A 14633-nucleotide genomic window follows, 5' to 3' on the forward strand; every position below is an offset into this window, starting at 1 on the left:
AGCCACTGGGACTGGGAAAGCAGCTGGTCCAGGCAGGCCTGGGTGAGCCACAGGTGGAGGAAGAGAGGGAGGAGGAGTGCTGGAGTTCCTGGCCAGGTTTAACAGCTTAATACCCAGGGGCAAACAGTGACAGCCAAAGCCCCTGTTCTCTTTCTAAATATGGACCTTGCTCCAAAGGTGTCTTTCCACACACCTAGGCACTCGTCTTTCTAGACTGTACACTTATGTCAATGACCTAACTCACGGCAGTCACCTCCCACAATCCCTGTTTGTGCACAGGCACAAAATCAAACTGCTAGGTGTGTAGAGTTCACAGTCCCGATCCCTAGCAGGAGCAATGTTTCCTCTGCTGGACTGTCAGGAAAACATGTGATAAAGGAGGTGGGGAAGGGGGGGAGGGGACAGAAGAAAGTGCCCCAAACGGGCACAGGGTATCTAAAAAATCATTCAGAATCCAGGTATTGACATCAGACACATTTTATTATAATCTTAATACAGTCTACATAAATTTGAACTGGTATTTATTTGGGTTCAGTTATAACATAGCATCATTTAAAAAAAATCAAAGCACTGGTTGTCTGAAATAAAGCAAGCAATCAACATTCAATAAACACACTTGATTTATTTTGTATAAAAGGGTTAAGTTTACAACTAAACTTTTATAAAAAGTTTAGCATAAGTACGTCATTACATTTTTATGCAGAAATAGGTATTTCTGCCACTATACAAGAAAACTCTAATTAAAGAGTCCACAAGGTTTCACTCAATATATATATATATATCTATATATAAATATATACACAGCATTCAGTAGGCTCACGTCAAAAAGGCCATTTCTGACCAAAGACTTCATTTAAGTAACCGAATACTGGGTCCTTCTGGTATTCACGCTCCACCTTTGAAAAAAGGCAAAGTCTGCTTAGATTGGGCAATTCCTTGTGATTTTTAACGTTTTTCGCTCCCCATGGTGGGAATAGTATATAAAGAAAGCCTTCCGACTGTAGAAAGGTCATTGAAAGTCTCTCATAAATAACGGTATCACAGGCCAGGTCGGAGAGCACCTGGGAAAGATGAGCGTTCTTAGTTTTCCTTCCGCTTCTCTTTCTAAAAAGGTCCATTCAACTTGTTTTCCTGGTGAAATATGGTTGAAAACGAAACAAAGAGAGTCTTAAAAGACCCTGTAGACTTCTTGTTGTGCAAAAGAAAAAGAGAAAGTAAAGAGAAAAGCAGTCCCCAAACGCCTGCAAAAGATTGGAAGAGAAAGGCAGTTTAGGAGAATGTAACCTAAGGGCAAAGGCGGGCAGCCTGGCGCCGAGGAAGCCACAGTTTGAACATTTAAGCAAACCCTGGCATCCAGATGCGGCACACATACCCCAGCCTCAACAGCACAAATTAAACATGAAAATAGCAGACACTCAAGGGGGAAACTTCCCAAACCCAGTCTCCTATTTGGACCTCTAGCAGCATGCTCACAGGCGCCAGTCTGCTCCTTGTAACAATTATTTGATTGAAAACAGCCCTTTAGTTAACAGATAGGGAAATCTGGACCCCAGAGCACAGGGGTAAGGCTCAGGGTAGCAGTCTTCAGCTAGCTAGAGAAATCTCAGAGGACTGCAGTTTTGGGGGGAAGGAGAATCACTATGGAATTTATGACGATTAAGATTAATTACAGCCGAGGTTAGTACCTCATACCCTCGCCATTGGGCTCACAAAAGCCAGTAACACTTTGGTCTGGCCACCTTCATAGTAAGTTACTGGCTTCTTTCTTTCTCTTTCTTTCTTAAAGGCAAATGATCGGTAATCCTGAGTAACAACAGCTACAAGCCCCTTCATGCCCATCTGGTAAGACAAGCGGCACCGGTAACACAGCGAAGTAAGCATGCATTTACCAAATCAAACATTTTACAGACACATGAGCACATTACCAAAAAACGCGCACACAAGAGGAGGCGCCGCAAACACTCACCATTTATTCAGCCACAGAGTACTTTGCTATCATTCGACATAAGCTCAGAAGGGAATTCAGATGCCTGGAGAGAAAGAGGATAAAAAGCAGGATATTAGACAATCTTAAAGGAAGGTAGACCCCCCCCCCCCACCTCCTTTTACGAAAGTGCCAACAAGTCCCATTAAACAGGCTCATGCTACAGTGCAGATCCAGACGCAACCCACACAGAACTTAAGTAGCGATTTCACATGACGCTCAGTACACAATTTTCTCAAAAATAAAGTTAATGAACCTGTCTTCACAATGGATTTGAGAGTGACAGCTCGGGCGACTGCAAGCATACCGGCAGCAAGGTACTGGCGAGCGAGTCTCACCTGCAAGGACAGGATGCTGATGTCCGTGTTCAGGGTGGTCAGCGGCGTCCTGGACGCCTGGTTCTGCCCAGGTCTCTGGTGGTGCAGGCTGACGATGGTGGGGTGCGAGTCCAGGGCGATCTGCAGGTCCAAGATGTAATCGATGACGTGCTGCAGGATTTCCATCTTGGTCACCTTCTTGTTCTGCGGGATGCTGGGCACCAGTTCCTTGAGCTTGGAGTAGCAGTCGTTCATGTTGTACAGCAGGCTCATCGGGTCGTCCACCGGCGTTTTGCTCCGGGAGATGCCCAAGCTGTGGTCCGACAGGCTGTTTTTCCTAACGGACCTCACCGGACTGAAGGCTTTCATGCTGCTAGTAGGAGGAGAAGCCTGGGAGGGAGCCGCCGCAGGGGGCTAGGCTGGCAGCGCGGCACCAGGCTCGGCTCAGAATGAAGCGCGAGGCGGGCGGGGCGCTTTTATGGGCACTCGCCCGGGCCGCTGGATAGGGCGTCCCTGAGCTGCCATTGGTGGAAGGGGTCCCGTCCATCATACTGTAAGAGTTCTCCCATTGGTGAATGAGAGAGCTAAGTTCTTCCGCGTTCGCAGCCAATGCCTGTAGGGTGGGAGGAGCGGGCGCGAGCCCAGCTGGCGTGGTAAATTGAGAACAGTACGCGCTGGGCGCCGAGGGGGCTCGGTTGTGCTAAAGTGGCCGCCTGGTTCCGATTCCCAGAGCTAGCAGGACCCCCATCCCGGGGGTGTGCCCGGAGCAAGCTATCCCCGCCCTAGGGCTGCGGGTAGCCCCACAGTCTCAGCAAGGCAGTAGGGGAGTCACAGGTCGCTAGAGTTAGGGGAAGACCCGGACCTTTGCAAAAAGGAAAGAAGCGCGGCTTTGGGAAGTTACGTTTGTAGAGTTCCTTCTTTTAAGATAAAGAAAGGCTACTTAAGGGCGGGGGCCCGAGGACACGACTTACCCTTATACACATTCAGGGCAGGCTTAGCGTGGGGTTTTGCAACTTGGAGCAACGCGGGAGGCCTTCTCGGAAACTCAGTGACACGAGTTATAGCGGACACTGTGAGGTCTCCCTCAGACCGCAGAGGAGTCCCGAGGGACCAGGCACGTTTGGGACACCCCCACCCTTCTCCTCGCAAGAATGAGGCAGGGTTAGAATAAATAACCCCATTAATCGAAGGTCATTAGTGAGGCTTGCACAGTGGAACTACATTTACATCCACTGCCCTTGGTCTGTGCCCTTCAGTGGAGGTGGCAAAGTGATGCGATTAATTATGCACAAATCGTGATTTCTGGTGTCACATTCCAGCACTTACAGCTCTTGGGAAACTCTTTGTCAGGTAGGTGGTCCTAGCTATTGGCTGACAGCTTATCGCAATTTTTAAGAAAAATTCTATTACGTATGAGGTTTGGAATCTTTCAGCACCCTAGGATTCCTAGACGCAGCTACGTTTAAAAAAGTTTGGAGCTCTTGACTCCAATATTCACATAATTCACACCGAATTCTCGTTCTGAAGACTTCCAAATATTAGTCGTGTATTAGAGGAAAAATATTTCCCCTAAAAACCCCAGAAAGGGTAAACTGGTAGTATCAGGTTGACTTTTTTTTTTTTCCTCAACCCCTCACATCCTCTGTAATAAAGAGGAAGAAGACAGAATCCGGGCACAGCTCCGTGGTAGGGAAACAGTATTTTCCCTTCAATTAATGATTAATTTCTCAGCTGGTGGGCCAGGCAGTCTCTGACCTCCACGTGACAGCCATGTGCCCCAAGGCTTCTCTCTGAGCAGGCAGAGTCCGGTGGCATAGAGGTGGTAAAATCCAGCCACCTCAGTTTGGAGGCTGCAGAAGGACGCTGCCCTGCAGGGAAATTTGCGCAAACCCTGCAGTGCCGCCTGCAACTCAGTGACAGTGTTCGATTGACGACTCGCCTCTGTTATTAAGCCTGGGAGTGATTTGCTATCCGAGTCCCCCACAGTTCGAGCCTCTTGATGTACTTTGTGTGCATGTGTTTCTGTCACATACGTGCCACAGCGGAACAGATTTTGTTTTGACACTTTTGGTTCATGATGTTATACTCTCAGTATTTTACAATAATAGCCAATGTAAACAAACATCTCCGGGATTCTCAAATTATTACTTATGATTCTTGGACATTGCATCTCTGCGGTACTGACGCATTCTTAGCTTTTTCCAAGGACACCGTATGTTAGCACCCGTGCCAGCCTCATTATCCCAACAGAAAGGCCCTGGGCTGGATGATAATGAGCGCAGTGCAGCTTCGCTCGACACACTGGCAGCGACGACGCATGAGCGCCTTCTCCCAAGACCATTCTTGTACCCTGATATAGTAAAATTGCTAAATATGGTGAAAGTTCTCTGGCGTTTCTTTCTCTGACTGCCATGCCAGAGTCCAGTCTGCCCGGCTGCGTTGAATCCGATTCTGTGGGCACATTACTCAGGTTTTGCATTCATTTAAAGATCATTTTAAGGGGATCGTGAAACCGTTTAAGTTAATGACCGAGAAAAGGCCGGAGTTACTAGTAAGTCTGTCACGGCAAGCCCGGGCTGACAATTCTTGAAATTATATTTTGGGGCCCGGGATATGGTGGGAGCCTTTTTTGCGGAGGCTTATAATGACACATAAAAATCTGTCAATTGGTGTGGATGTGGATTTTCATGAGAGCCCTGAAGTTCAAATGATCCCAGCTGCAGGACGCGCCCAGCTGCAGTAAGGGCGGGATCCGTGGGTGGTGGGAAGGTGTGAAAGGCTTCCGGCGGGGGGTGGGGTGGGGTGGAGATATTGGCCGCCCCAGCTACCCACTGGGGACGCCCCCCACTTAAAGCAACAGACCCGCTCTGGAGTTGCCCAAGCCCTGCTACTAGGCCTCCGGATCCCCCACTGTGTCCAGGCCACGCGCGGTAATCAGAAGCAGGTTCTGGCCCAGCCACCTTGGCTACTATCCCCGCGTGATGCCACGGGGGCGGGAGGAGCCGGCGCGGCGGGGGCGAGTCTCAAGGTCCTCTTTGCACATCTGGCGCAATTGGGAGCTCTCTCCTTTCTTCCCCTCGGTTTTGTTCTCACAGCTGTGTCCATTCCGCCCGTGACCCCCCGAGTGATCCCTGACAGGTGATGAATTGGCAGCAGCGGCGGCGGCGGCGGCGCGCGGGCCAGGCCGCGGCGGGGCCGGAGCCGGAGCCCCGGAGCAGACTCTCTGGCGCCAGGCGCGTGACGCCGCCCATTCACGCCGCCCTGCAGCCTTGTCCTCGCGGCGCCGCTCAGGCGGCTGCCATGGCAACCGCGCCGTCACTCAGCGCGCGCGCCCAGCTGATCAATGCCTGCAAGGCCCGGCGGTCCCAGGCTCGCCCTGACCGGGCCGTCAGCCTGCGCGCACCTGCAGCCTCTGCACGTTTTAAGTTTCGAGTGATTTTGGGGAAAAAGAAGGAGGGCCGAGAAGAAGAAAAGAACAAGAGAGAGAGAGAGACAGACAGAGGAGGAAAAAAAAGAAGCTGGGAGAGGGGGTGAGAGCGAGAGAGGGGGGAAAAAAAAGCCAGGAGAGAAAGAAGAAAGAAATCTTCCTTTGCAAAAGGGGGCGTAATGTGGCTTAGACGTTGCCAAAGCAAAAGGGTTTGCTTTATTTCATTTGTTTTTGCAACAGAGGTGTGGAGCTGGCGGGAGGGTAGAAGTGGATGCAAAGGAGGTCACTGTCTCATCGCAGGGCAAGATTTATTTATTTTTCTGGATCTTCTTGGTCCTTGCCTGGATGGCTTTGACTCCAAAAGAAGAAAAGATTCTTTGAAGGACCCTTATGCTCGAAGCCCCCACCCCCACCCCACTGCGCTCTACTGACGTTCTCTTAGGAATCCTTAGTGGTTATGCAAAAAAGCATTAGATTTTTCCAGAACAGCCCCACCCCCACCCCTATCCTGAGAGGTGGTAGGATGCAGGGCTGCGGTCTTTTGGCTACTGAGCCTCAGCGGGCAGCTCTCCGCATCTGCGTGCTCATTTCCGCTACGCGCGCGCGCGTTGAGGGGGGGGGGGAGCAGGCCGAGACCCTCATAGTGCTGAGTTTCCGCTTGACATCACCAAGAGTCCAGAAACTTGTAAGTTGGCCTAGAGACGCAGACACCTCTGTTCGGGTTCATCTCCAGGAAGAGCTCCCTTTTAGGAACCAGGTGCCAACATTTCCGGATAGTTTATGGCACGCGGATCCCTCAAGGGTACTCATCCACGGCTGAGAGTGTTAGCGGCAGTTATTCATCGCCGGTCCTGCGGGAGGGGATTCCAAATACACCAAATACAACGGTGCTTTGCTGGCCCTAAAACCCAAGGATGAGGGTGGGAGTGTTGGGCATTTGGGGAGGGGGATTGTGGCGCACCACCGGCCGGAGCTGTTATCTGGCTTATCCGGGTTTGTTGTGGTTTTCGAGGAAACAGCATCTGGGTTGTATAAGGATTCGAGTTTTTGCGTTATGTGTTTATTTAATACCTTGGCAAAAAGGAGCCCTTATCCTGAAACCAGATAAACAGATTTTGGGTTTAAAAAGGCCTTAGATGAGAGGAGCCAGGACTGAAGGAAAAAGAGCAAAGCCACGAAAAGCAAACAAAAGGATGTTTATTTTTCTCTTCGGGGTATTTTTTTTTTTAAGACTTGCCTAACCCCTTACACTTCGTGTCACACACAGCTAATAAATGGCATTAGCGAAGCGCCGCAGCTACTACAATGGCTTAGCTTTAAAAACCGGCCCGCCCTTGCCTGGACACAATTCCGGCCATATCTCCTTCTAGGATTCCCGTACCGTCCTGTTTACCTGCAGATCTGGAGCACCAGGTTAAAAAAATAAAAAAAGCCGTGCCAAATGCAATTGCTTGCCACCGTCTGATTCCTTTTTAGAGGGATCACTTTCCAGCCTGGTTCAAAGAAAGCCAAGTTTGGGAACTTTGGCGGAAGGGTCCGATTTAACTACGAGCGCCGCGAATATTTTGTTACCAATACTGTGAGGTGCTCCGATTTGCGGTCGCATTTGGCATTCACAAAGGATTTTCCTGCGACTTTTATTCCGGTCACCAAATTTAAAAAAGAAAACTAACTGGACTGAGCGATATGGTCTTGGAAAACAATCTCAGGCCGCCTGCGAACTGGCGGGAGCAGGGGGCTGGCGTCACCGAGATCTACACCACCGGGAGGCGCGCCGCGGGTCGGGCCACCACGGGAGCCGAGGTCACCACGGGGACCCCAGGCCACAGCCATCTGGGCGCCCCCGCCCCCAGCCCTCTTCCCCGAGCAAGCGCAGCACCCAGGCCACCCGCGTCTGCCCACTGGCGTCCGTGGGAACCCGCAAGCAGCCTACAACAAGGGCGGGCTTGTCCAGAATCAAACTGCTTCTTAATATTATAATGCCCCACCAAAAGCAAAACCTGGCCGGGCCTGGGAGTCCCTAACAAGAAACACATTGTGTGTGTGCGCGCTGCCCCCGCTTCGGTTGGCTCCAGCCTCATTTGCGCTCTGGCCTCGCTGCAGTCAGCCAAGTCCATGACTGCAGTCTACCCAAGCCCAAAGCCCGCACCACTCGCGCCTGGGACACCCCTGCCGCACCCCCCGCCCCTTGGCGGGGTGGGGCACCTAAAACTCCATGGGTGCATCTGCAGCTCTGGGTGCATCTGCAGCTCTGGGCTCTTGGCTTTTGCTGGCTTCGCTGGCCACTGGGTTCATTTATCATTTCTCTATTCATTGCTGGCTCTAATCCAGATGGGAAAATTTGTTTTTAAAAAATAGTTTGATGCCCCCCTACTTAACACAATTTTTTAGGTCATTCTTTCCCAGGCACTTACACCCCCTCCCCCAAGGGTATTTCACAGACTTCTCTTCAGCTAAAGGAAAAGCACTCTTGAGGGTCTTGCAGCCCCTCCCCCACCACTTACGGGCCATTGCTGCCCCCTAGGCAGCATCTCCGTTGCCTCCTTCTGTTCTGTGGGAAATGGCGGGACCTGGGCCATATCCTTAGAGGTGACTGCAGTTGATTGAAAAAACCAGGACCCCTTAGGGCTTGTGTCAGATTGTTGGAGTCCCTATGTCATCCTGTCATCTTCTTGGCACTATGGCACTGGGCATGGCCTGCTGAGATTCAGACATTGCCTTTCGGCAAGAGCCTGGAGGAAAGGCGAGAGAATAAGACCATACATTTGCTTTTATTGTATTTTAGTTTTTCGAGACCAAGTTTCTCTATGTAACAGAGCCTTGGCTATTATGGACTTGCCTTATAGACCAGGCTGACCTCGAACTCACAGGCCTGCCCCTGCCTCCTGAGTTCTAGGATTAAAGGTATGTGCCATCACACCTGGCTTTGAGAGCTTCTCCCCCACCCCCCGCCCCAGAGAGGCTTTCTCTGTGTAGCCCTGGCTGTCCTAGACTTGCTTTGTAGACCAGGCTGGCCTCGAACTCAGGTGTACACCACCTTTTGGAACTTCTTAAACGAGCACTGCATCGGCGTTATTCGCAGCCCACCCTCCCTGTTCAAACTCAGTGTTCCTTTCCCAAATACATGCTCTCTCCTTTAATTAGTCTTGCTCCATGCATGTAACACACAAACATGGCCTACTGAGTCTATGTAGCTCTGCTCGCATGTGTGTGCATCCAGGGCTTCCACCTGGGACTGGATACGCTTATGTGAGAGCTTGTCCCCAGAGGAACTAATTTGTTTTCTCAGCGGCCATTGACTGCCCTGTAGCATGTGGCATTTCTTCTGTCCACATGGCATGTGGTGGTGTCTCCATGCCAGTCTTGATTAAAAAAAAAAAAAAAACCAAAACAGCCATATTGTTGAGATTTCATGCGTGCATTTTCCATGTCATGCCTAGGGGACAGTGTTTAGCAACAGGCATCCTGGGCCTCTGGCTGTTGAAATCTTTCTACCCGCCTCTTCCATTTTTAGGAGCCTTGGATATAGGGGTTGCATTGCAGAAATATAAATGGGTTTAGGCATTTCACAGTCATTTATTGTCTGCATTTGGACCAGTTATAGATCCCAATAACAGTCCCCATCTGTTGAAAAAAAAAAAGCTTTCTTTTTTTTTTTTTTTTAATGAAGTAAGAACTACACTTACCTGTAAGCATAATGATAAATGTTTAGTTACAAAGCATATTGTATTTAGGAAAATAGGTTTTCCTCTAGGGTCTATGACCTCTCCAGCCCTGAGTACTTGGTTAGGTTTTTAGTACTAGGTATGAATTTCCTCCTATTAAATAGTTTAATTAGCTAGCTGTTGGTTACCCCATGATAAATGGGCCACTATTTCACTGTTGGGGATACGTTGCTGGTCCAGGCATGGTTGTAGTTGCTAAGCTTTAAGGCAGGCTAGGACTACCCATTACTTTACTCCTCTCCCTTGGCAGCTTACATAGCACTTTCCAATACAGAAGAGCCAGTGCTCATGGAAGAAGCTCTCAGGGCAGTCCCCACTCAATCCCTCCAAGTCTTGTGTCCAAACTGTGTGTTGTCTGCAGCAATAGTCTGACTCCGGAGGAAGCTGAGGGAAATGGCAATAGCCCATGTTGCTTTAGGAGACTTAACCTTTGACTAGGAACAATTCACGCTGGGCACTGGGGTTTTGTTAGCACCTGGCTCTTGTGGGGTGGGCGCCATCTGACTCAAGAGCCTTGAGGTTTTCAGAGGTTGGGTGAGCGGGGATTTAGCTGAGGCTGCACCCACCCCCTCCTCTGTACATGCCTCCCCCTTTCCTTTCCTTTTCCTCTCTTCTTTCCTTCTCCCCTTTCTTCCTCCTTCCTTCCCTTGAGGTTCCAGGGCTGACATGACCCCCTCCCACAACCTCCTGCATCGCTTGGACTGTGGTATGTCGGTTGTTCTTCCTTTAGCCCTTCACTCCTTTCCTCAGATTGCACTCATATGGCTACCCCACCCCAACACATACACCATTGCAGTGTATACTCAGGTGAGTCACCCTGGACCCCCCCCCCCACCAGTTCTTTATAAAGGCTGCTCCGATTCTTCCTCCACTGAGCTCTCCTGCTCATAAGCCTAGGTATGGCCGAGAGCCAGTGCCCAGGTCTCTCCCATCCCAGGAAGTCCAGACTGGAGGGCAGAACCCCAATCCCAGGAGCCCAGCTCAGGCCTGACTTCAAAGAATGTGAACCAAGCCTTTTTTCCTGAGTGGCCCAACACTTCCTGGAAATGCTCTACATCTATGTAATTCTTTGGGAGAAATTCTAGCTTTAACTAAGGGAATATTTACCACAGATGCTTTATGGTCCTTAAAGATGCCACGTTTTGAAATAGAACATGGTTAACATTGCCGTGTGTTTAGGAGCCCTCCAATGCTGTCCTGGTGATTGACCTTGGCCAGTGTTTCTCTACCTGTGGGTCATGACCCCTTTGGGGGAGGTTTGAATGGCCCTGTCCCAGGGGTTGCTGCATATCAGATATCCTGCATAATTACAATTATGAAGTAGCAACAAAAATGATCTTATGGTTGAGGTCACTATAGAACATGAGGAACTGTATTAAAGGGTCACCATACTAGGAAGGTTGAGAACCACTGCTCTCAGGGGAGGAAAGGCCAAGCTCTTTGTGGGATTTAGAGGGAAGATAATCCTGCTGTGCTGTGGACCCTGGCCACAGAGAGAGGAGCCCAGGAGCAGTCTGGCCAGCGTTGCACTGCAGCAGGTGGATGTGGCTCTGGGGAAGAGCCCAACTCTGACTGTTTCACATTTCCTTTGTCCCATTTGAGAAGTAGCAGAAGACTGTTACACCTCTCTGTGACTTTATTCTGAGCATTCCATGTAGCGTTTACGCAGCGCCTGACAGAGCACATTGCTCACTAGCGGCTTAGGTTTTAGATGGCTGGAGACTAGTTGTTTTTAGTGAGTTTACCACGTTTACCTGTGAAGTCTATTGAGCTTCTCAGTGATTGATCGCGGGGAAACAAAGTGTTCTCACAGGGCTGGGAGGGATGGCTCAGCCCTGAAGACTGCTCTCCACTCTTCAGTGTGCCCTCCTAGCTTCTGTGGGCAGCATGTACACATGTATGCACTCCCCTCTCCCTCTCTCTCCCTACCACCCTCCCTCCCCTTCCTCTCCCTACCCCCTTCTGCTTCTTCCCCCCTCCCCTTTAAAAAGAAGTTCTTGTGAGAGACCTTGTCTCTGCAAGAGAAGGCACCTCTATCTCTGCTTTCAGAATGCTGAGGAAAGAAATTCTACTTTGGAGTCCTCTAAGACCAAAAAGGTCAGGGATGAACTCCCAGGAAACTTAATGTAAAGGTCCCAAATTCACTAGTCCTTCATAGACTACCCACGGAGCACTCCCATCCCTTTGCCTAAACTGGCTGTCTGTATCAATCATAAGCTGGTTTCCAGATGCTCCCCAGTAGAGATCCCTCTTGCATTTGGAACAGGGGACTGCAGATGCATCCCAGATAGTGTCTGAGGATGTGTGTGGCTGACTCAGGCATTGCTGAACCTACAAAAAAAAAAAAAAAAAAAAGCTGTAGAACATGAGTGAAATAGTTGCACAGTGGTGGTGCAGCCTTTAATCCCAGGACTCTGGAGGCAGAGGCAGGTGGATCTCTATGAGTTCAAGGCCAGCCTGGTCTACAAATCAAGTTCCAGGACAGCCAGGTCTGTTACACAGAAAAACCGCATCTTGAAAAAAACAACAACAATAACAAAAAGTGAATGAAATTATCAGTGACTGAGTTAGCTAAGGCAGTGCCAGCTGCTGTACTGGGCCAACCCAGAGGTCCCCACATACCAGAAAGTCTCCCTAAGGTGGGTGTTACTGAATGACATGTAGCCATATTGGAGCGATGACGTAGGGGCAGTTACATTGCTTTATAATGTGTCTACCATATTCTTGATAGGGCTGCTAAGGTGTTTGCATCTGATTCTGTCAGGCCTGAAGAGAGAATAGGCCCTGGTGACCCACACTGGGGAAGTGAGACGGACCAGTTACTATCTGGTTATTGAGAAGAAGGCTCCTGATCCTAAACACTGTTAGCCTTGAGCTGGTTAGTTTTTCACTGTGCCTTCTGCACTGTCAAGTGGATGTCCCCTCGCTAGGTTCCAAAAGAACGTTCCCTTCTTCCAGTGTGATGATCAGAGATGCCTCCTCATGTGACTAGGAGCTCAATCTAATGGTCACACTTTACTGTAAAGGAGGCTGGGAGATCTTGGCTCCAGTATCTAGGAAGAGAGAACAACTGCCTTAGGGGTTCCGGGTCAGTCTCTTCCACAGTGACCTTCGGCTTGCTGATCCTTCTGCTGCTGTTGGGATACAGATGCCTGCTTCAGAGCCATTTCTTGAGGTGTGTGTGTGTGTGTGGTGGTAGGACAGGGAGGAGGCAGTAAGAATTTGAGTGATGGGATGTTAGATCTCTGTACAGTACCAAGGGGCAGAGAAACCACAGTCCTGTGCTGTAGTGTTCATGAGTAGATTAAACAGTTGAGATGGTCACACAGCCAAGGAGGAGACAGCCATGTTTAGAATTCACTTTTGAATGAACAACGCTTACCAAAGGTAAGGCTGTTCTTGTATCAGCGAGGACGGGAGAGGGTAAGGTTGGTGGTAGTGTGTGAAGGGAGAGAGTTTGATGTCTTCGTCCTTCCTGAGGACTCTTGAATCATGCAGAGTGCTGAATGGAGCTGCAGAAAGTGGGGAAGGTAAACATGTGGTGTGTGGGTGTGTTCCCAGAGAGGAGCTGTCACTTGGAAGCACAATAAAAGGATTGCCCTGTTGGCAACGATGACGGCTTATTGGGTGCTCATGTAATTAGTCCCGAGTGAAAGCAGGAGGAAACAAGTCAGAAGCTGTTTTCATAGCCCTTTTATGAACGTTTACATGAGTTAATGAATACGCAAACAGAACTGTCGAAAAACACATCAGTAGTAAAACAACAAAGTCCAGCACAAAGAGGGAAGTCAGCGGGCTTAAGAGGAATCAGATCCCACCTCAGGGTGAGAAGAGGACAGGGTTCCTTTTGAACACAGAAAGTGTAGCTAGAGTGACAGATAGCGCTAGGGAAATGGAGCTCAAAGACCCACTCACCCACTCATCTATCCGTATTTACCCATATTCATCTACCCACTCACCCATCCATCCATCATCTGTTCCTCACTCCCATGTTCTTTCACTTCCTCTCTCAGCCTTACCATCCATCCATCCATCCATCTATCCATCCATCTATCCATCCATCCATCTATCCATCCATCTATGCATCCATCCATCCATCCATCTATCTGTCCATCCATCTATCCATCCATCCATCCATCCATCCATCCATCTATCCATCCATCCATCTATCCATTCATCCATCCATCTATCCATCCATCCATCCATCTATCCATTCATCCATCCATCTATCCATTCATCCATCCATCCATCCATCCATCCATTCCTTCTTCCTTTCATCCATTAACTTCTTGATCTATCTACCCACCCACCACCCATGTATCTGGTAAGTACCAAATGCCTACTGTGTGTCAGGAAAATCTCCTGGCTTATAAAATATTGTTGAGCAGAACTGACAAAAGTCTGTCACCCTCAGGATCTTCCATTCCTGGGAGGTGAGAGAAAGCAAGCACACTGGAGAATAAGTGAATAGTTTACTGTAATATGGATGGAGCTATGACAACAAGGCACGGGCTGGGAAGAAGAAGTGTCGGAAGCAATTTGGAATGAAGTGGCCCTGGGAGACTACATTGAGAAGGTGGCAATTGAAGAGAGGTCTGAAGAAAACAAGGTGATATCCACGACATGATCTGGGGAATAGCCTTCTAGACGAGAGCACAGCCAGCAGAGAAGGTCCATGGTATATGTGTGCAGGCATTCTTGGCACATGGAGGTGGCCAGTGTGGCTGGGGTATACAGTTAGTCTCAGTATAATTTATTATAAGCACTGGATTAAACATAACTCTCAAAGTACAGAGGGATGGAAATAGAATTTGTGATCCTCCTGCCTCAGCTTCCTGTGTGCTGAGGAAGCAGGTATGTAACGTAGAGGGGCAGCCTAGGCTCTGTGTTTACCATCTCACCACAGCAACGCCTCCAAATTTATACACCCATGTCCAGCTTCACCTTAACTGTTTTAAGCCATGTATTTCAATGACATTACATCGAGTCACATCCCTGTGTTACCATCAACACAAACACCTCTCAAAGCTTTCTGCCTTTTCCAAGTGAAACCCTGGACCCAGTAGAAAAGCATCCCGTTTTTCCTGCGCTGGCCTTGGTGGCCACGGCCCTTCTTGGTCTCTGGGGTACCATCTATGTACTTCATATAGAGAGTCCTGCCATTTTTTTTTCCTTTTGTG

General features: G+C 49.4%; 1 protein-coding gene across 2 annotated transcripts; it reads right to left on the reverse strand.

The window, feature by feature from the left end:
• Window positions 1-461: 461 nt before the first annotated feature.
• Window positions 462-2762, reverse strand: Id2 (inhibitor of DNA binding 2). Of its 2 annotated transcripts, none has more exons than XM_051144129.1 (3): window positions 2323-2762; window positions 1967-2030; window positions 462-1131 (listed from the first exon to the last, which is right to left on the reverse strand). In XM_051144129.1, the coding sequence occupies exons 1-2, from the start codon at window positions 2668-2670 to the stop codon at window positions 1974-1976; spliced, it is 405 nt and encodes a 134-aa protein (XP_051000086.1). In that variant the 5' UTR covers window positions 2671-2762; the 3' UTR covers window positions 462-1131; window positions 1967-1973. The 2 variants fall into 2 exon arrangements, with proteins under 2 accessions (XP_051000086.1, XP_051000077.1); XM_051144120.1 differs by having other exon boundaries at window positions 1126-1241; window positions 2323-2761.
• Window positions 2763-14633: the final 11871 nt, after the last annotated feature.

Source organism: Acomys russatus, chromosome 1, assembly GCF_903995435.1.
Source record: "Acomys russatus chromosome 1, mAcoRus1.1, whole genome shotgun sequence".
NCBI lineage: Eukaryota > Metazoa > Chordata > Mammalia > Rodentia > Muridae > Acomys > Acomys russatus.

Excerpts from the sequence above, each read along its gene's own strand:
- Id2 (XM_051144129.1), bottom strand. The coding sequence starts at position 2,670 with ATGAAAGCCTTCAGTCCGGTGAGGTCCGTTAGGAAAAACAGCCTGTCG. Across the intron at positions 2,031-2,322 it reads TCAGCATCCTGTCCTTGCAG|GCATCTGAATTCCCTTCTGA; the intron begins GTGAGACTCGCT and ends CTTTCTCTCCAG.